At 31.7% G+C, this 24,155-nt stretch overlaps 1 protein-coding gene across 1 annotated transcript; it reads left to right on the plus strand.

Moving 5' to 3' along the window:
• The first annotated feature begins 18,011 nt into the window (after positions 1 to 18,011).
• LOC116133857 (circumsporozoite protein-like) lies at positions 18,012 to 18,428 on the plus strand. Its single transcript, XM_031419534.1, has one exon. It carries the CDS (start codon positions 18,012 to 18,014, stop codon positions 18,426 to 18,428), a length of 417 nt encoding a protein of 138 aa, XP_031275394.1.
• The last annotated feature ends 5,727 nt before the right edge of the window (positions 18,429 to 24,155 follow it).

The raw sequence follows: 24,155 nt of genomic DNA on the forward strand, positions 1-24,155 counted from the left end.
AGAGGTCACCAGAAAGTTTTTCGCGCGAAAGAATTTTATAAAATTGCCATTTTAGCCCAAAAACTTTATACAATTGCAATTTGTGAAACTCTAGAAAAGGAGTTGACGCTGCTCACCAATTTTTGAAAATTCTCCCTCCTCATAATTGCTTCATTTAAAAATCATTTATCTTCTCCTCATTTTCAGTCTTCTCTGTATAATATTCTATTTTCTTTTTTTTTTTTTTTTTTTTTTCTAGAAGGACGATTGCAACCACACACACAATTATTTCATACAAAAATCATTTATCTTTCTTCTCATTTTCAGCCTTCTCTGTCTAATACTCTTTTTTTAACCTAGAAGGACAAGTAGAGATGGGCGTTTGCAATCACATCACAGTTATTTCATGGGCGTTTCAATCACATCACAGTTATTTCATATAAAAATCAGTTATCTTCTCCGTCTAATAGGTTTTTTTTTTTTTTTCTTCTTCTTCTTCTAGGAGGACGAGTAGAGATGCACTACAACATTGTACACATGGGCTGCCAAAATTAGATACAAAAGGAAAACGGTTACAAATGCATATTTACAACTACAAAAGTGAATATTTATAGCTAATTGAAATAATTTTAGTGATAATCCTCTCTCGAAGCTAATATTCATCTTTTGTTTTAACTTATTAAAATCGTAACAATAATTAATCATTTATTTATAATAAATTAGCTATGGTAAAACATTATAGCTAATTAATGTATTTAGTTGTAAACTGATGAACAACCCAGAGGACTGGTATACCATAGGAAGGGCAAGAGGGTAAAAAAGTAGAGGAATAAGTAAAAAGGTTGGAGTTTGTTAGAAAGGACGGAGTTTGTTAGAAAGGACAGATGGCTTGACAAGAGCAAAAATAGGAATTCGGTTAGAAGTACAAAAGGTGTCAGGAATGAAAAAAAAGGGGAGGAGAGAAAAAGAGGAATCAAGCAGAAAATAGTTAATTTGGCAGGGAGGCAACTGACCCTCGAAGTCAATATTCTGGGAGGTGACTGACCCTCGAAGTCAGCCTTTAGTACCATTTCTTTTATTGCACTTGCTGTGTTTATTTAGTACATTTGCTTAGTGAGTACTGATAGGGCAAGGCTACTGGAATTATTGTTCTAGTTGTAGTGTTCTGTGCAAATATTAATAGAATTGGGCATTTTATTGTTGATTGTGAGTGACTGGTTGTGTGTTGTGGTATATTCTGTGGTATTGCTGGTGTTTTTGCAGGACAGGTTCTATCAATTGGTATCAGAGCACTGTCGTCTGGGTAATGGTCTTGACAAGGATGGATTCAAGAATGGATAATGTTGAGAGAGAGGTTACGAAGTTGGGGGTTGAAATGGGTACAATCAGAGAATGTTTAATGGAGTTGCAGTCTTGGGTGCGACGGAAAGATGAGGAAGAAGCTGGCAGGGCTGAGATACGGTCAGCAGAGAATATACAGTCTCACCAAGAAGGAAACCCAAATGGAGCCAGTGGGTCTGGGAACGATGCGTCAAGCCGTAGTGAAATGGGGGGGCTAGTGATGGCAATGGGCTGGGCCGAGACCGGGTACCCCTTGGCCCAGGCCCAAGCCCGACCTCATGACACATGCCCAAGCCCGCTACGGGTATGATAGGCAAAGCCCAAGCCTGGCCTGACGGGTTTTTTATAACCATAGGCCCGGCCCAAGCCCGCCTTTTTTAATAATGTTTATTTTTAAATATTAATAAATTTCAATTTTTTTTATTTTTAATTTTAGAAATAGTTTTTAAATATTAATTGAAGCTATTTCCGCAAATAATTTAAGCAATAATTGAGCAATTAAAACTCCATAATATTTGATTATACTAACTTTTTAGCTGTGCATAATATGTTATGGTGAAATCCACTTTTATAAGTTGAACCAAACCCATCTAACTCATTTAAAGGCAATTTTAACATGTTAAACCTTCAATATGGGATAAAAATTGAGGTTAGGGTTTGGGAAAAATAGATATATATAGGATAATATTGTAATTAAATATATAGTATAAGGGTAAATTAGTAAAATTAATACTAAAATTTTCGGAACGGGCCAGGCCGGGCCGGGCCTAAAGATGTACTTATGCCCAGCCCGTACCCGAGATCGGGTCTTAAAATCAAGCCCAGACCCAAACCCAAACCCGTCAACCTCGGGTAAAGCCCGCCCCTTTCGGGCCCCTTGTGAAACTCTAAAAAAGGAGTTGATACTGCTCACTAATTTTTGAAAATTCTCCCTCCTCATAATTGCTTCATATAAAAATCATTTTTCTTCTTCTCATTTTCAGTCTTCTCTGTCCAATAGTCTTCTTTTTTTTAGAAGGACGATTGCAATCACATACACAATTATTTCATATAAGAATCATTTATCTTTCTACTCATTTTCAGTCTTCTCCGTCTAATAGTCTTTTTTTTTTTTTAGAAGGACAGGTGGAGATGGGCGTTTGTAGTCACATACCCACATACACAGTTATTTCATATAAAAATCATCCATCTTTTTTCATTTTCAGTCTTCTCTGTCTAATAGTCTTTCTTTTCTTCTTTTTCTTTTCCATGAGGACGAGTAGAGATGCACTATAACATTAGAGATGCGCTATAACATTATACATATAGTTACAAAAATTAGCTAGAGAAACAAAAATTGTTGTAAATATATATTTACAGCTATAAAAATTAATATTTATAGCTAATTTAAATAATTTCAGTGATAAGATTTCTATCTCTCAAAGCTAATATTCATTTTTTATTTTAATTTATTAAAATTGTGGTAATAATTAATTATTTAGCTATAATATATTAACTATGGTAAAACATTATAGTTAATTAATGTATTTAGCTGTAAACATTTTATTTACATGACATATAGTATCATTATTAGTTACGAGTTTAAATATATAACTATTATTTGTGCATTAGTTATAAAATATTGAAATTTGTAGCTAATTAAAATATCTAACTACACAAATTTTATTTTCATGGTAGTAATAATATTATAGTATCATTATTAGCCACTAGTTTAAATATATAGCTAGTATGTGTGTATTAACTATAAATTATTTGAATTTATAGCAAATAAAGAACATGAAAATTAATTTACTACCATCCTTATAGTATGCAATTATAGATATTCTAATTTATCTCGTGAGTAATTATATTTTTATTACTTACGAATTAAATAGTTATAATCAAACATAGTGTTAATCATACCGCTAAGGTCTATAGTAAATTGGAACCTTTAACCAATCGCTAACTTAAAAGAATTCTTCAACGAGCTAAGAGTGTGGGCTTTTGTAAAATAAAATTTTATTTTAAAGGATCTCTGAGGTTTTTTTATTTTCTATGATAATTTAAAACTAACATTTTATGAAATATAGATGATTTTAAGTATGAAATATGAGATATTATAAAAATTGTTAATGTTACATATTTGTACATATTAACTTGTATGTATGTTTTAGGTGATGATGATAGAGTTAATAATACTATTAATATTTGAGAATGACAAGCATTTGTTTATTATTAATTATACATAGAAAATGCAAGAAAATAGAAAAAACAAATTAAATCATATAAAATACGGTTAAAATTATAGGAGATATGATATAAATTAAATCATATAAAATACTGCAAAATTACCTTCCTACAAGCTTTTTTATTGTTTATGTGTTTGATTTAATACTTTCATAAAATTTTTTATACAATGGTACAAGACTATTGTAAAAGAATAAAGTAAGAAGAAGAGATTAAGAATGATGGAGTAACAAATGTCAGCGACTGTAGATGACAATAACAACAATTGGAAAATCAACAGCAACCGCAAATTACATGATTAGCTTTTAGTTACGCCACTTCTAGTTACAATAAACTACAAAGCATTGCATTTGTAACTAAACTATTTAACTATGCAAATTCATATTTTTAGCGATAATGATCGCTACGGCTAAAAATACATAATTATGTTGTGATGAGCGTTTGCAATCAGATACACAGTTATTTCATATAACAATCATTTATCTTTCTTCTCATTTTCAGTCTTCTCTGTCTAATAATTTTTTTTTTTTTTTTTGGGGGAACGATTAGTAGAGATGGGCATTTGCAATCACATACACAGTTATTTCATATAAAAATCATTTTTCTTTCTTCTCATTTTCAGTCCTCTCTGTCCAATAGTCTTTTTTTTTTTTACCCTTTTCTGGAACGACGAATAGAGATGGGCGTTTGCAAATTGCAATCACATACACAGTTATAACTACAAACATTGTTGAATGTGTTATAACTACAAACATTGTTGACTGTGCAAGACAAGCTTCAGCTCAAGCAAAACAAAATGATTTAGGCGCCAAAATGTATCAACACGTTTTTGTTCTCTTTCAACAAACTACAAGTGGATTGAAGACTATTATGCAAGTTGACAAGTTGCAGAGTAGGTTGTTACGCAAATTGACAAGTTGCAATGCAACTTACAGTGGGAAAACAAATCAAATGGTTAGAATGAATTGTTGTTGTGTTTGTTCAACCAAGATTGAACGGCTGAGATAAGTGTTGCCAAGGATCAACCTTGTTTCTTCTCTGTATAAATTGAAAACGTGAGGACAGTTAGTTCTAAGGAAAAATACAATAATTTCAGCTCAATTTTTTTTGCTTTTCTTTACTCTCTGTTTCTGTTCAGAGTTGCCGTAAACTTTTCATGGTATCAGAGCTTGTTTGACAAACATCAAATGGTTGATCCTAAGTCTTCTGCTTCAACTTACATCAATACTGATGGGAAGGTTTCAAGCTCAGTCTCATCTTTTCCTCTAGCCAATGCACTTCCAAATGTTACGGTAAAGTTGGGAGAGAAGAACTATGCTTATTGGAAATCACTAGTGCTTCCTGCGTTAAAAGCCTATGAACTTGAAGGTTTTGTTATAGGTGATAAACCATGTCCTCCAGCTCTTATAATGTCTTCAGATGATGATTCTAGGAAAATCATAAATGCATAACATACTATGTGGAGGAAATTAGATCAATTTTGGTTTGGTTGGCTAATATCTTCTATTTCCGAAACAATGTTCAGACATGCTGCTAATAGTGAAACAACTTTTGATATTTGGAAAACCTTAGAAAGGCATTTTCTCACTGATTCAAAAGCCAAAATATTTGCATCTACGAAACCTCCTACAAACCACTAGAAAATACAATCTAAGCATTAATGACCATGTACTAAAAATGAAAGACGTTGTTGGATCTTTGACTGCTAGTGGAGTGGTTGTAAATGATGAAGAAGTTGCTCATGTATATCCTTGATGGCCTGAGAACAGAATATGACGTAGTAGTAGCCAATTTAACATCTCGAAGTGGAGAAGTTTCACTACAAGAAGCACAATTCTTGTTGCACAAACATGAGATGAGATTGGAAAAACAACATTCAGCTTATATAGGATTCCATGAAGTAGCCGCTTTCCTTGCAACAAACAGCTTGTTAATCCTCAACCACAACCAAATTTCAACACACCAGTCCAACAATCCAATCATCCTGTACATGCACTATCCCAAGGACAAACTGAGTCATGAAACTTCTATACAAATAGTCAAGATTTACACTTGATCAATATAGGTTTTGATAGAGGCCGCGGTAGAGGTCAAAATTTCTACAAGCCAAGAATGATATATCAACTGTGTGGGAAAACAGGACACATGACACTTCAATGCTATCATAAATTTGACACAAATTTTCAAGGAGCTCAAAATCATAGATACCAACCTCCACCAAATTACAATAATTCTCCATCAAACATAACTTTTGCACAAGCTTACCTTGCAAATACACACTCTCCATATCCACCTTTCTATGCAAACCAGTCCTCTGTGATTCCCAGAAGCATGATAAGTGATCAAACTTCACTAATAAAGTACTAGTCAAGTACAACAAATTCAAAGCAGCAGTACTCTCCAGGACCAGTCACATATGGCTTTGAAAGAACTTTTGAGAATCACCAAAAAGAAAATTCTACAACAACTCATTCTTCATAAATAGTTTCACCTCTTATAGTCACGGATCCAAATTGTTTCCTTGACTCTGGAGCAACTCATCACATCACTCCTGACATACAAAATTTGTCCTTGAAAAATTAATACAATGGTCCAGAAACTTTACAAGTTGGAAATGGACAGTGCCTTGATATCTCTCATACAGGTTTGACTACTTTTCCCTCAAATTGTCTCAGTAGATCTCTTTACCTTCAAAATATACTTTGTGTGCCTCATGTAGCAAAGAATTTCAAAAATTACAAAAGATAATAATGTTGTTGTAGAGTTCTCTACTAATGGGTGTATTATTAAGGACAATATCTCTCAGGAAGTTCTGCTTCAAGGATTTCTGAATAATGGACTGGACGTGTTACAACCAAACCAGATGAAGTATCTCTACAAAATTCTCTCGGGCAACAATCCTTTTAGCCTATTGTAGTGTCTCTTAGCCATCTTTCCATGTTACCTCTAGTACTTTAGCTATGAATAACTCTGAAAATAATGCCACTAGGCTAGCAAACAGCTTTCCAACTACAATGGTTGATGATGTTATTTTACTTTGGCATAGAAGATTAGGACAATCTCACTTTTCTGTTCTTAAATCAGTTGTGAAAGACATGAATGTAAAACATCATGCTGAAATCAATAAAGTCCATTTCTGTGAAGCTTGTTAATATGGGAAACTTCATCTTAACATTCAACCATCTTCTTCTTCTCAATCTCTTAAACCTTTTGAGTTGGTGTTTGCTGATGTTTGGGGACCAGCTCCCATTGCCCCTGCCTTTGGTTTTAGATATTACTTGCTGTTTGTGGATGATTACACCAGATATATCTGGATCCACCCTCTCAAATTTAAATCTAAAGTCAGTTCGCTGTCATTCATTTTACCAAATTAGTAGACCAACAATTTGAAAGGAAAATTCGATCCTTTTAATCACATTGGGGTGGTGAGTTCAGACCCCTGGCAGCTTACTTTACACAACAAGGTATCCATTTCTGGCATCCATGTCCTCATATTCATCATCAAAATGGCAAGGTGGAACGCAAGCATCGGCATGTTATTGAAATTGGACTTACACTATTGGCTCAAGCCTCTATGCCACTTTGTTACTGGTGGTTTGCCTTCCATACAACCCTATACCTGATAAATCGACTTCTTTAAGCCGTTTTGATGCATAACAATCCATTTCATATGTTATTTAATAAAGTACCTGATTGCAAAGCCCTTAGGACTTTCGGTTGTTAATGTTTTCCCTTCATCAGGCCTTATCAAAAACACAAATTTCCTTTTCATTATGAGGAATGTGATCTTTTGGGTTACAACTCCAATCATAAGGGCTATTTATGTTAAACAATCATGGCAAGGTATATATTGTGCAAAGTGTAAAATTTAATGAATGTCACTTTCCCTTTGCTCACAATTTTTCATTTATACGAAATAAATAAATGCTATAGTATGGATGCTTGTAAATAAGCAATGCCTTTATTCATTATAAATAATGTTTACAAGGGACAAATTATTGGCTCTAATGCACCTACTCTAACATTTTCCACGTGTACTGCCTAGGTTTCCATTTCCTCCCAAACGATTTCACAAGCCATTTCCACCTCCACTGCCTAAGTTTCCATTTCCTCCCAAACCATTTGACAAGCCATTTCCACCTCCTTTGCATAAGTTTCTTTTTCCTTCCAAATCATTTAACAAGCCACTACCTCTCTTCCCCTTCAATTCGCCTCCTGCTCCATAAGTAATTTTTCAAAGATGAAGCTTAACTGACTTCAAGTACTATTGTACTATTGCTTTTCCCTCATGCATATATACGAGAATGTAATTTTGCTTTTTATATAATATGCTAAAAAATAACAAAAAAATATATAAGAAATAAAACTTATAGCATGTCAGAGAAATAAGAAATAAGAAATCATGTTTTTAATTTCTATGTCATTTAATTTGGTTTGTTTTTAACAGTAGCGGGTGTTCTTGGTAGTTTCCATAGTTATTGGAAGCAAAGTGCTAATTTTTCAAGTTACAGGGGGTGTAATGTTGTTAGCCCTATTTTAAATGCATCCTAAGACGACCTAGGCTTTCTAACTGCATCATAGAGCCTTGGCGTAACCCGGACAAGCTCGACTCAAGTATTTATGTCCTTGGTTTTCTAAGACCTTGAAATACCGTTTGCACCCATGATACTTATTTTAATTCTAATTGAATATTAAAATTATAAAAACTTGCACATTTAATGCACTTTTAAAATGACATAATTAAGATTCAATCTCAACCATTCAAGTACTTAAATCTAAAGGCTTAAAAATTATGTCATGATTTGTGTAAAAAATGTGGTGCTCACAAACATTTCCCTATAATTTAGAGATGTAAATGAGCTGAGCCGAGCTGAACTTTGAGTTAATTGATCTCGACTCATTTGTTATAGTGTCAAGCTCGAGCTTGAAAATTTGTCCTCGAGCTCGACGTTGAAAATTCGAGTTCGAACTCGAGCTTACAAAAAAAACTTTCCAATTCCCCCTTTTTTTCCTTTCTCAATCGAGCTTTTCGAGCTTGAGCTTTTCGAGTCGAAATCTGGCGAGCTCAAACTCTACTAGACACTATAGCTGACACGAGCCGAGCTTGAGCCGCTCACGAGCGGCTCAACTTGGCTGACACCCATACCCTATATATAGAAGAGAGATTTCCTTATACAATCATCTTCATTAATTTAATTAATTCCTAAATTATCGAGGTTTTGTTTAAAAGAAATTTAGCTGTAAAATCACTGTCACACTCTACATTTAAAAGATATTAAGGGAGTGATTTTAATGACCTGAACAAATCACAACTGAAATCATGGTTATTAAAAATCCATCAACTATATATTAATTGGAATAATTGAAATCATAATTATCTTAGACAACTTGGAACCGTAGAACCCTTTATGCCAAATCCACTGTGTATTCATTCTTCAATAATATGTGAATGCTAACTTAGTATGAAAACCGGAGTTTTTCATAAATCCTTTTATAAAACAATTTCTTTCAAAACATGTACGTATCACGATATCATTTCACAAAGTTTCTTTCACTTAACACATAACTTAGTTGACTTTCCATAACAAAGAGGAAATTGAACATAATATAATCAAAATATATAAAAAAAAATCTGATTATGCTTGGATCAGAACATATAAATGAAAATCTGACCCGTAAACAATAATCAGCTCCACAAGCAAAGCCATAATCATTGATTCACCAATCATATTTCAAAACAAAACACATACACTTACAATGATTTCTTTAAAACAAATTCCAGTTTACTTACCTCGTAGAACCTCAAATCACTATAATTAAATGCTAGATTGTCAAGTCTAGTATAATCTTACATAATTTAGTATTATATGTTAATTAACTAATATATTTTTTATTAGGTCGACTTATATTTTCCCACTAACGAGACAACAATTTCCCAACCAAGTTTTCGACTATCAATGTTAAACCCAAATTTTGTTTTCATATGTTTAGTTTAACAGTAAAATAGTATTCATGTTTTTTCACCCAATATAAATAACCCTGAGAGTCCGTTTGGTTCGAGGTCACATAATATTACGGCGGTAATCTTCGTTTAATTTTCGAGATTCATTTGTTTGGTTTGCAAGTAATAAAATATTACAGATATCTTTTATTGTAAATAGTGTTTATTGTTGGTTAAATAGGGGGTAATCAGATACCCTTCCCAAGAGGTGTTATTAAAAGATTACCATGTAATCTGATTTTTATACCTATTTTGCCCTTAATCAAATACCATTTCGGATACAATTGCCTTTAAATGTCTACCAAATAGTCATTACCCAGGCCCCCTACATTTGAGAATTTAGTTAAAACACCCTAGCTATAACCCAGCCACCAAAGACCACCGCTGGCGGCAGTCACCATAATGGTGCACGACTGATAGGATCTTGCTGGTTGTATCCCGGTAAGGCTGTTTTTATGGCCGTTTCACGGCCATATCTTTGGCCATGAAACGACCACAGAAATGATTAGATCTGGTCGTTTTCGACCATGGATCAGAGATCAATGGTTGAAAATGGCATTACCTATGCATGATTCGCCAGATCTCGCTAGTCATGTGCCATTACGGAGACTTCCGATAGCTGTCGGCAGTGGTGGCTAGCTGTCGGCAATGGCTTGAGATAGGTGGGAGTGATTTTGCTACAAATTAAAGTTTTATATGGCTGGGGTGTTTTAGCAAATTTTCAAACGTAGGGGTTTAAAAAATGATTCCTAAAATAATAATAAAAATAATATTATATTAACATTTAAAAAGGAGAGCAATTTAGTAATCTATATAACATACTCACCCATTTATCATTTCAACTAAACATATTAATATAACATACTCACCAATTTATTCGAATCAACTAAACACATTTCTCTAAACATTCTTAATAATCTTCAAGGTGACCCATAATAAAATATTATATAAACCAAACGCACCCTGAACAAAAAAAACTAAACCAAATAATCATTCACCCAGATCGGTCATAATCCTCTTAAATAGGTAAAAGAAATCAGGAAAAAAAAAACAGTATCGTTATTGAGAGGCGCAATGGCCATTATCTTGGCTGAGTGTTCATCAGCACAAGCAAGGCCAAATATGGTCGGTGTAAGGTCAGTTCAAATTTGGCTGAAATTATCATCTCTCCAGCAATCCAATAGCAATCGACAATTGCGGCAACAACGGAAAGAGTGAAAGGTGTAATGTTGATTCCTAAACATTACCGCATAAGCTGCTAGTTTCTATGCATCTAGACAAAAGCGAGAATATCTGACAGTTGTGTTTTTATTATGCCCTATTTTCACGTTCCCGGGTTCTTCAATATTCTTAAATCGGTGGCGTTGAGTAAGACAGCGGTTGTGATGGAGAGAGGTTAGATTTGAAGAAAATGTTAAAGGCTATAGAAGAGTTATACACATAGTTTTCACCCCACCAATGGTGGTGGGCACATCTAAAGGTGTTATCCTGTGATGAATTGGATTCTTCAATATTCTTCTTCCCTCATTCTCTTGCCATTTTCTTTATTCTCTCTTCTTCCCCTCTCTCACTCTTTTTCCATATCCTAAATTCGAGAAATTAGGACACAACAAAGAAGCAGGTGAGGGGCGACTTCTCTCAGTTATATGTGGGCTTGAATCAGCAGTGGATTGTGGGTGGTGGCTTCAATATCCACTGTTCAAATCAGGGCTGGGTGGCTTCGATACCAATTGAATTATTAGTGGTATTGTAGGTGGTGGCTTCAACATACACAAATTCAAGTTCAAATCATCAACTTTCTTCAAAACAATGTGTTATAGATATTAACTTTATGGTGGAAGTTTTATTGAAGAATTTAACTTTGTGTTTTATTGTGTAATGAAGATATTGATTTTTTTTATACTGTATTGAATTTGTGTTTGAAGTTATTGATTTTGTGCTTGTACCGTGTTGATTCTATCAATAAGAAATTTGTGTTAATTCGGATTGTTTTCATGTCTGAAGATTGTACTTGGGAATTGTTTTGATATTTGAGATTGTGTTTGGGAATTAAGTAGTTGAAGAGATTTTTTTTTTTTTTTTTTTCAGCTTTGTACAGTTGATTTTGTCAATCTGTATTTATTTTAATTTGAATTGATTTGTTGTTAGGCTGGCCAGATTGTGGTTTTCTAGTGCTGGATAGGGCTAAGTTTGTGGTGGCTTATGGCCTGAGCACTTCCCCACATTAAAGAAACCAAGATCACAGGGGCCTATTTGTAGGTTTTCAAACCTATAACCTTTTTTTAGAGGTCTATTTGAGCATTTGAAAACCTGTAGGGAGTTTTAAAATTTTGTCTGAAGTTTATTTTTTGTCCTTCTATTTTTATTGAGCAGGTTTAATAAGGTTAAGAACATCTCCAATTATGCTCTTTATTTTAAAGAGCATCTTTCATATAAACAAAAAATATTTTTATTGATTTTTAAATATAAAGAACAATTTTTTTTTTTTTTAAATCCAATAGACTCTTTAAATTTTAAGAGACGGAATATGTTTTTTAAAGAAAGAAACTTAATAGAAGAGATAAACCATAAATAAAATGTATAGAAACTTACAATTTATTATTTAAAATGAGGATAGAGAGTAAAATTTGACTCTCTAAATCTAGAGAGTCAAACTCACTCTTTAATTTATATTTAAAGAATAAAAAGTCTGTTGGATTCTTGTTTCTATGGATAAACTCTTCATAATAAAGAGTTTGAGTTATATAAAGAGTCATTTGGAGATGCTCTAACTTTATCTTTAAAATATAAAATAGAGAGTGAGTTTGACTCTCCACATGCATCTCTAAATGACTCTTCATATGACCCAAACTCTTTATTATAAAGAGTCTATCTATAAAAATAAGAGTTCAACAGACTCTTTATCTTTAAAATATAAATTAGAGAGTGAGTTTGACTCTCCACATTTAGAAAGTCAAATTTCACTCTCTATCCTAATTTTAATTAATAAATTATAAGTTTCTATGCATTTTATTTATTAATTTTCTCTCTCATTAAGTGTCTTTCTTAAAAATAAAGAGCATCTTCATTAAATTTAAAGAGTCTATTGGATTTGAATAAAAAATGTGTTCTTTATATTTAAAAATTAATGAAGATGCTCTTTATTTATATGAAAGATATTTTTCAAAATAAAGAACATCATTGGTGATGCTCTAATAAAGCTATTTAATACTGTTCATTTGTCTGAAGTCAACGACATCTTAACAGTAGGGGCTAATTTAAGACTTTTTGAAAATAGTAGAGGCTTATAAGGCATTCTAAAAATTAATGTGCCGCTTAAACAATAGATTTTACACGGGGTGCGAATAAAATTAACTCGTTGAAGATAATGATTAAATTTCTATTTCAATTTTCTTATATAAGGTTTGTTGTCAACTTTTAATCGAGTTTTTTTTTTTTTTTTAATTACTTTTTGGTTGATTTTTCTTAATTTGGACATTTATTATTAATGAATTTGTTCGATAAAGATGGAAGAGTGATTGTAGATTATTTGATATTTATTTTAATATTTTAATAATGATAACTAAGGGTAAAATTGACATTTGAATGGTCAAACTCAGCCAAAGGCCAATTTGGATGGAAGGAAACTAATGTTGGGTATAAAGTTGATAGATTTTTTGAAACTTGGGGTGCGGATATTTGTTTTTTTTTGTCATACCTAGGATGTAAAAATATAATCGGCCTCTTTATTATTTCATTAAAGGTGTAATTGATAAAACAAAACATTTTAACCAAAACCTTCAAATTTTGGGATTAGTCACGAGATTTTACACCTAGATTGTTTTTTAGACAAAACCTTCACATTTTGAGAAATTAATATTATTGGGTTGATTATATATGTCTACGCCTTCACTATTTTTTATATAATACAATACAATTTAATTTGTTTAAAGGTTTTATTAATATTACTCTCAAGACTTAACATTAATGCAATTTAATTGTCATCATGGTTATTATTATTTTCCTAAAAAAATATTCCTAAAGTTATAATATGAAGTTATTGAATTGCATTGGGTTATATGCTACCAACAAAATGGAGCGCTAACTCCCATTTCTTATTGAATTAGCTTATCAACTTGCAATTGAAGATTTTCTTTTGGATTCAAAATATTTTTTATTAGGACCTTATCGCTTGTATCATTGATGCAATACTGGATGTTGCCATTCCCTAGTCAAGATGCCTCATGTATGAGCCAAAAATAGTCTTGAGCCTTATCAGGTCCAAGCATGAAACATTTACTACATGATTCAAGGCTATGGCCTAATTTAAGTTGGGTCTACATCAAGGTTTATTTCACAGGCTAGACCCATGACACCAATCTAGCCTCTCTAGATTGGATCATTTAGATTGAGTCTCATCATTAGCCCACCTAAGGCCAGACCCATTGGTCGATGATATCCTTTAAGGGTCTAGATTCCCACTAAAACCCTAATACATCTACTTTCTATTTCGTTTTTATTCTTATTCACTCAAGATCCTATATGTTATGTGGATTCGGACTTTCATTCCTACAAAGGCAAGCAAATCGAGTTCTTTCTATTTACTAGAACTTTGCCATTATGGACTTAAAGTCCTACTAAATTCGAAGATCCTATGACCATTATATAAAAAGAGGTCTTGCCTCTCATTAAGTATCAATTATTCAATACCACCTACTAGCTCCTAAAGTTCTTGCTCCTGAGAACTAACACCTTCACTGTAGCTCTATTATTTGATTAGACTTCGGTGAACCCTTCCTTCCCTTAGCCTTCACTAAATAGCTTCTTTCTGTTTACTGACTTAAGTGTCGAAGTGTTTATGGCAGACACTACACCGGTGTTTTACGTAAGCTTCACGCTTATTTTCTTTATGTGTAGGTTTAGTGGATTATCAGTGGCTTCAACCTGACAGGATCAGTCCTCCTTCTGTAACCGTAGATTTTACCGTCTACACCTAATAATATTTACAATGCCCTAATAATTAAGGATCCAGACACTGTTAGTCAACCAATTAGTGTGACTTGCGGGGAATGCAGCTGAAAATGGCACTCGATCATTTCGATCCTCCTTCTACCGGCATTGCATTTAGTAAACTGAATTGACCCTGCAATTTTTGCTCTTTCAATTGCACGAAATCAAGACATATTACCTTTCTCTCCCTCTCTCTTTCTCTTTCAATGTAAACTCCCCAACAGAATTCTCTTCTTCATGCATTCAGTCTCTCTTTTTCTTCAACCTCATCAGCTCAACGTCATCTTGTTGTTCACCTTGATTTTGGTTTTCAAATACGCACTTCAAGTTGCAGATTCTCGCCCGCTTGTTCATGCTTAGAAACCAAATGAATCAAAAAAGAAGATGAAGATATGGAAGACTCGCCATCTTTTCACATTATTCATGACATCCAATTTTTACAGGATTAAATGATAATAAAATCAATAACAAAGCTTTTTCAGCGTGATCAAGGATCGTGCAACAAAGCTTTGGTGAGGAGGATAGATTGAGTATTACAACGCTATTTCGTGAGGATTTTGCATTGGATTGATAAAAAAATTAGATTGTAACTGGAGAGTGAACGAAGAATGAACTAAGTTGCAATTGCATTTCAACCAGAGAGCTTTTATGTTTTAAATATTTTTGGATAGTTGTAACGAGTTCTTTGTTGGTTAGGTCTATGTTTTAATTTTATATAAATGAATTGTAACTATTAGATGATATAACCACGTGATGTCTTAAAATCCCTTAAAGATTATGTAAAATTAAATTAATAGACCATCCAAATTCCGTTGTTAACTGGATAAATATAATATTAATTATTTATATATTTAAATGTTAATTTCATGTAAAAGTATAAAAGATCTCACTATTAAATTAAATTGACATTTTACAGAGAAATCCAATAATATTTAAACATGATCCTCACAAAATTTGCCTAATAATATCTTTACTGGAGAATTATTATTATTATTATATGAAAAGCTAATGATATATAATTGATCATTTTAAAATAAGTTAAAATCTATTGAATTGTGTGATGTGGATTTTCATTATGTATTAATGCCCTTGTTGAGTGATTAGATTAATACAGTAAAACCTCTCTATAGTGGGATTAACTAATTTTATTACTATGAGGAGGTTATAACATAATAAATATGTAATTACAAAAAGTTCTCATTCCATAATTCATGTTTAGTAATACAATTTTATGATTTCAATTCATGTTTTAATAGTATTAGGGTTTCAATTTAGTGCTTTAATTGCCTACTTTTGAAACAGGTAGAAGATTATGTCTTGAAATCAATAAAGATAGGTGTCCTTGATGAAATTATAAATGTAGTTGTTGCATGGTCAATTGATGTGAAGCCATAGACAATTGCCAATTGTTTTAAACATTGTAAAATTAGGACCCCCAATGAATTGCAAGTTATAAATAAAGTGGATGAGGAGAATTAAATAGTCATTGTAGAATTGAGTGATCAGATTCAGCAACTTCACTACACTAATCAAATGAATATTAATGTTTTTCTCAATCATCCAAATGAGCAACAAGTCATATAGTTTTAATTGAAGAAGAAATCATTGCTTCAATTAGACAAAAAAAGAAAGGAAATAATCATAAGGATGATAGTATGGAAATACAAAAAGTTCATGCCGAGAAGCTCTAAACATGCTTGAGAAGCTAGAAATATTTTGGTTTCAACAAGAAGATATTCATACTAACGAGTAATGTACTCGCAAGTTAAAAGATGTTGTAACAACTCTAAAATATAAATTATTGTCCTAAATAACTTTAGATAAATATTTTATTTCATCTTAAACATTTAATATATCATAGCGCATATATATATATATATATATATATATATTTTGTAATATACAAACAATTATTACGAGGCAACTTTCCTTAAGATGGGAATTAGAAAAATTATAACTTATTATAATGTGAAATTTATTCTTATTTATAACTATCCCAAATTGGGAATGTATTTTTTTATAAATTGGGAATATATTTTTTTATGGCTATGTAGAGTTTATTATTATGTAAAGTATCACTATAGAGAGGTTTTACTAGATTGGACTTATTGAAATTCATCTAATAAATTTACATATTGCATCCCTAGTTTTCTTAGACCTCAATATCTGTCTATGCATTATTTCGTGTGGGTGAACAAGAATGGTCTCATTCTCGTAGAAGATGCACAATTAAGTAACTCCAAAATAATAATAATAATAATAAAAACTCAGCATTTAATTTATTTCTTGCTGGCAAAGTGTGCCATGATCTTATCAGAAACATATTTCTTTATCAAAAATTACACACTTGCAATTGTGGGTGCATCCACACACTACATCTGTCATGTTTTCTTTACACTTGGATTTCTGTTCTATTATTCGGACAAAAACTGTAATTCTTATTTTAATTCGAAAATGAAACTAATATATATGAACCGCACAGTCATTGCTTTTTGTAAGTTGAATAAGAATATGCCCCTGCAATATTTGTATGCATGGGTTCATCATATCAACGCCTCTAAGGTTTAATAAAATATCCTTCCGTTTCAGTAATAACATAATTTTTTCTGTCGTTGGTGAATCATTAATGTTATATTAGAATTTATAATAGATTTTTGTTATTTAATTATACCTAGGGAGGATTATTGTTGTTAATCTTTTGTGTAATGCAATTTTGATTTGATTTGTTTACTGATTTTATTAATATGACTCTTCAACGCTTATATAATTTAATCCAACTTAGCTATTAGCCAAAAAAGCTTATTTTAAGACATAAACACTCTTAAAAAATTTTTATGTTATTTCATTGCATTTCAAAAGCATTTATATGTTTTGAAATAAGTTATTTTATGATTTATAGGAGAAGTTCAAAATTTGAATTTCTTCCATAAACTCTTCATGAGCTTTTTTAAAGCGTGGAAATTTGAAAGTACCTTTATTACATTTAATAAATTTGACTTCAATTATTTTTGTATAACAAAACTCTTTTTGGTAAATTAATACTAGAAAACTCTTATATTTTTCTAACTAAACTACTAACCACTTTCTCATATAAACCATATTTTCATAAGCTCTACTCCATTAAACTCTTCTTCTATTAACTCTATTCAAATGGAACCTTAATTTTTCTCATATTATTATTTTCCTAAAAAAAAAAAAGAAAAAAAAAAAGAGAATTTACAAGGAAATAAATATGAAGTTTTGCATGCTGCTGAAAACGGCACTCATTTCGATTCTCCTAAATATTACCTGCTTTGCATTTAGTAATCTGAATAGACCCTACAATTTTTGCTCTTTCAATGGCACGACCATCAAGATTCAAGAGGAGATGAGATTTTTCTTCTTCATTCAATGCAACCATTCGGTGTTTCTCTCTCTCGATCTCTATATAAACTCCCCAAGAGAGAATTCTCTTCTTCAAAAATAAACTGCAGCCATGGCTTCTCAACCTCACCACCTCAATCTCATCATCATCTTGTTCACCTTGATTTTGGTATTTAAATTTGCATATTCTCGCCCACTTAAATCAAACCTCGCAGAAGAAAATGAATCGGAAAAGATGGTGAATAATAACTTCAATTTGAATAACAACAACAACAACAAGAAGCAGGAGGCGAAGAAGACGAACCTTAAAGATATGAAAGCCTTGCCGTCGTTTCCTCTTCCTGACAACATCCCATTTTTACCTCCGTTGCCAAACTTGCCTTTGCCGCCTCCATTGCCAAACTTTCCATTTCCACCGCCACTGCCTCAGTTTCCATTTCCTCCCAACCCATTTAACATGCCATTGCCACCGTTTCCTTTTACTTTTCCATTGCCTCCCTTTCCCTTCAATTCACCTTCTGCTCCATAAAGTGCTGTCCAAAGAATAAAAAACGTTAAACAGCTCCGAGTGATTCAGTCATGAAGCTTAATTGACTTCAATTACTACTGCTTTTCTAGCTAGCCTGCCTGGTCTTCTCTTTTCTTTCATGCGTATGTACCATATTGTAATTTCCACGTTCTTAATTTTCCCTTTTTTTGTCCAAAAAAAAAAAAAATTGTTGAGAATGTTCATGTTTTAATTTCTTCGTTATTTAATTTGTTTTGTTTAATTTTAGATGGATATGTATAATATTATTTGTATATGTTAATATGAAAATTCTGAGAGAATCAATTGACCTTGACAGAAAGGAAACGGATAAGTGTGTGATTTAAGATAAACTAACAATTGAATATAAAATATGGTAAAATAAAGAACACAAAATGAATTTTAAAGTGATTCGGCAAGTTAAAACTTAGCCTATTATCTTATTACTGTTAAGGGTTTACAATAACAAGTATAATATGCCAAAACAAATTCATGGAAAGAGAGATACGTTTGGATTGCAATCAGAGTTGATTTGCAATCATGAAATCTTTGTGATTAAGCGTTGAGATTGCATTGCCAGTAGTGTTGATCTTATCCATTCCGAAATATCCGAGATTCAAGCTTATTTTTGATTTTGTTGAACAACTGTTTAAATTGGTCGCTGTGATGAGCTTCACCTGGATCGAGCTTACTCTGAATCGAACTTATTCTAGGTCGAGCTTGCTTTTGGGTCAGCTAATTCTGGATCGAACTATCTCTCTGCAAGCTTCTAGATCTCAGAGCTTTATGGCAAATCACACACAACAGTATATTAAACAAATGACTAATGTAAATGTAGAAATATAATACTATTATCAAATAAACTATATCTTATAGAATAATATTATTATCATCCAATTAAGTAAAGAAATCATTTAATTAAATCTATATCATATGTGACATAACTTGATGATTTTAAAATTTAAATCTAACCGTGTGAAAACTTAAAACTTTTTGGGGTGGTTGTAACTTTTTTATAATACTTATGAGTTAACTCTAGAAAAATTCAAAGTTTCTGCTACTGCACCACCGCTACTGCCACCTTCACTGTCATAGCCATAGGTGCCGCCACTGCCTCCGCCGTCAGCTCTGTCTCTTCTGAACTACTCCTTTCCAAAAACTCTTTCGCATAATTTTGTTTGGTTTTGGAAATTGGTATTTTGCATCTGCTTGTTTTCGGAGAAATAATTAGAAAGCCGTCAAGCAGGGGCGGGCCCATATTGGGCTTAGTGGGGGCGGCTAAACCCACTGAGCCCAACTGCACCTTCAAATCTGCATATATATTTTACATTTTAAAAAAATAATGTGAGTTAATTTAAGTTACTTTGACCCCACAAATCATTAGAAATATTTCTCTATAAAATAATTGTAGTCAAAGCAAAATTTATTAAAAAAATTAAATGTCATACCTCATTTTGTTTTCTTATTTTATACATTTGTACTTTAAAATGGACCAAAAACATTTAAAGATAAAAATTTAATCTTAGTGTATATACATTAGTAATTTATAATAATAATATTATCAATTTAAATTATTATTAAATCGTAATAAAGAATCTAAAATTTATATCATAATGAAATTATTAAATATTACTTTAAGTAAAATTAGAAAAAAAAAAAAAGCATTAAGGATGTTTGTAAATATATTAAAAAATATATAATGAATAATGAATATTTATTATTTATTATTTTTATATATAGTTGCCCTTGCCCCTGCTCAGGTAATTGTTCGGGTCTGCTACTGTCGTCAAGTTGGCATAATTTATTTTTATGGTTTATTACTTGAATAATACTTTGGGTACTAATGGATGTGTACTAATATGTGTACTAACTAAAGCATAGTACTCGTACTATACCCATAGTACGGGTACTATACTTTAGTTAGTACACATATTAGTACCCATCCATTGGTACCCATAGCATCACTCTTATTACTTTAGTTCTATTTTTATTAATTAAATAAAATTAACAAGTTTCAATTTATAAGTGGCGCGTGGTACCGATTCACACGGTTGTATTATAGTTTTTCTCTAACTTTAAAACTACTTATGATTTTAGGAAATAAGATATTACCAATACAAAAAGACCAAAAAAAGTATTTTTAAATAAGTTTTTCTACTATGATTAAAATACATTAAATTTAATTTCTTCAATAAAAGGTTAAAATTTTAAAAATGCAAAAATTGCCATCGATGGTGGTTGGCCATCGTCCCTTGAAAATATTTTTCCAACATATGAGGTTATACCATTGGCATCATTTAAATCATTGGCTGGTAATCTACTCTGTTAAGGGTTTGCTCAAATCAACTAGCACTACTCCATAACAAATTGGAGAATTTCGATGAAAATTTCTCAAATCATTGCGGCAAACCACCTAGTTACTTATATGAATTGTCAACACTATTGTGTAAATCATCAACCAACAATCCCAATGGTGTTGGCAATACAATCTCACTTGTCAGAAAATATATTCCAACACGGTGGCCGGCAACTTTATTGGCTAGTCTTTTGGTTATGTGTTTGTAATATTTTATTATTATTTTATAATCTAATTTTAAAATTTATTTATACAAAAATTAGAACTTATGATTAATCTTGGGACAATTTGGTAATTGACTTTTATAAAAGCTGATTGTGGATTATAAAATCTAGAAATATCTTCTTTTGAAATCTTTTGATAAAATAGATTATGGAAGAAGTAGATTATTCAATAATCACTTTTGAAACATGTTTACTTAACACATTTTGGATAATTGCTTAAGAAATAAATGATTATAGGAGAAACTATAGCAACACCAATCTCACCTTGAGAGAGTTTTGCTTATTGACTTGTGCTATGTGTATTTCATTATGTATTCTCTTGTTGAATTATTAATATGTACCAATGGAGGTAGCCAAAAATTAAATGTAGGAGCAAGATAAAACTTTAACAAAAATTAAAATTTTAATTGAAATAAAAAAAATTAATTTATAGTGTTTAATTTATTTAGTATTTGAAATATTTTTTAATTTTTTTAAGTGTTGCATGATAATAAAATTATCAATGTTAAAGAAATAAATGTTAGATGTTATAGATTGATATAAAATAGAATTTTACACGTATAACTTTAGAAAGAAAATACGTTTCACAATAAATTTATTGAGAAAGTTAAAATGATATTCACATGACAATATTACAGCATATTAATGTATTAAGAAATTTAATGACGTCTGCAGTCATTACCTGTTTAATTTTTCTCCTCCGACCCAGACTGAAGTTGGCCCCATTATTCTTCCACTTTCTTTTTAAGTTTAGCGTGTGACTGATTCAAGCAAACAGTGCTTCAGTTTGTCAAAGCATGCCTTGGGGTTTGTTTTAAACCATACAGAGCTTTGTTAAGTTTGCAAACATGTTGCGGAAATTTTGAATTAGTAAAACCTTTAGGCTGCTTCATAAAAACTGATTCTGTCAATTCACCGTTGAGAAAGACATTATTAATGTCAATCTGTTAAATATCCCATTGATTGTATACTGCAAGAGATAAAATAATCCTTATGATGGCAAGCTTGATAACAGGAAAAAAAGTATCAAAATAGTCAAACCAGGAGTTTGTTAGAACCCTTTAACCACTAATCTAGCCTTACATTTTTGTAAGATTCCATTAGGTTTCAGCTTTGTCTTAAACACCCATTTGCACCCCCACTATATTCATATCCGGTTTATAAGGTATTAAAGACCGTGTTTCATTTCTCATCAAGGCTTTGAACTCATCTTCCAAAGCCCCATTTGCACCCATTTGCCACTAATCTAGTTGTGTGTACAGTATGTGGCATCTGAGTATCAGATTGCTGATGTTCTTACAAAGCCCCTATCTGGTTCACGGTTTGAACTACTTAGAAGCAAGCTAAATGTAGTCTCATCCCTGAATGATTTACATCCGATGACTGAGCAAAAGCATCACTCTCAACATATAGAGTGAAAGTCAACGACAGAAGTAATGGAGAATAAGAAGGTGTTTGGTTTAAGGGGTGATGTTGAGAAGAATGGAGAATCAAAAGGTGTTCAGTTTAAGGGGTGATGTTGAGAAGAATGAAAATACTGAAGAGGTTTGAATTAAGGGTTGATGTTGATAAAAGAAGAAGAAGAAGACTGTAGAACTTGGTGGTTTAGTCTCGGCTTATGCAGATCAAGGAGAAGCTTAGTTTAATATTTGGTTTTTGTAATATCTTTAAGTGTGGCTAATACGCAGCGTTTCTTTAATATGAATGTTATAAAACGCTGCGTTTTACTGATGGCTGTCTATATAAAGTCAACCTTCTACTGGTTAAAGAGTCAGTTCAGTCAGTCAGTAAAAAATACAACAGAATCTCATTTCAGAGTTCACACTTTTCTTGCTCTGTTGGCGCAGATGGCGCTAATACATCTTTTTTTTTAATTTCCAAAATAAAATAAATCTAGAATCTAAACATAAATAATCAAATTTTGTATTCTAAAATCTCTTTCTCTAAGATATATGGAAAACGACATGATTATTATCCTCCCCTTCCCCTTCCCCTTCCCCTTCCCACTCCGACTATTATTCAACAAGAATAGTTTCATCAAAAAACTTATCAGAGGAAAAGTTTCAAGGAAAAAGAATAGAACTTGACATGAAGAGATAATAGAATTTTTAAGATAGCATACGTTGTGTAATTTTGGGCTACAAATAATAAAATAACATAATTAATATGAACATATTCAAAACTTAAAATTAAATCTTATTAAATATAAATAAATCATAACAATAATTTGATAAAAATAATTAATTAAATATTTATTTAAATCTATATTCCATAATTTGAAGTAAGGGGATCCATATTCCATATTCATTCAATTTCAAGTTTCAACCCAAATAAGTACTCAATACATAATTAATTTATTAGCAGAACATTTGTTAGGCAAAAATTAAATTTAACCATATGTTGAGTTAGCATTTTATAGGAGCTAACTTAAGATAATGGTCTTAAATCATAGAAAGTTTCTTTTGAACTGAAATCCATCCTCAACAATTATGCGACTCTCCTTCTCCTTGCGAGTATAACATACACAAAGAGCATTTTTATTTTTATTTTGTTTGTTGGAACATCTTTCTTCAAAAAAGTGGGACTGGAGCTAGCTGTTTCCATCACTGGACAATCGTAATTCTTGGAATATTATTATTTACTGAATAAGAATATTAGATATTTATTAGTGGTCAACAAGGAACCTGTTATATATTCGTACTCATCCAATTAAATCAACTGACAAAAACTAGTAGGTTTTTTTATTGGATACAAAGCCTTCAAGATTCCCCACCGAACCTATCTGTATGCTTTCTTATAATTAAAACTATTTGACAATTCAAAATATAAATGAGAGAATTCTTTTTGATTGGTTTTGCTTGGTTTGCAATTTTGTGTTTTTGAATTTTGAGTGTCTGCCCTGACAATTTAACTTCAGTTGTTTTAAGTTGGATAATGTTAATTAAGTGAGCTTATTTGGTTTGTATAGAACTGATGAGAGATTTATCTCATTAGATGCATTATAAAAATAGATTGTGACATGTCATGAGAGCTTGTTTGATTTGGTAGTTTTATACGCTTTCAATAGTATCTTGGTTTGTAATTATAATAAAATGAGAAATGCATACTTCGAGTCAATGAACTGCCACCCAGATTTGCTTAACAGGCCTA

This window comes from Pistacia vera, unplaced genomic scaffold (genome assembly GCF_008641045.1).
Source record: "Pistacia vera cultivar Batoury unplaced genomic scaffold, PisVer_v2 Contig276, whole genome shotgun sequence".
Lineage (NCBI taxonomy): Eukaryota > Viridiplantae > Streptophyta > Magnoliopsida > Sapindales > Anacardiaceae > Pistacia > Pistacia vera.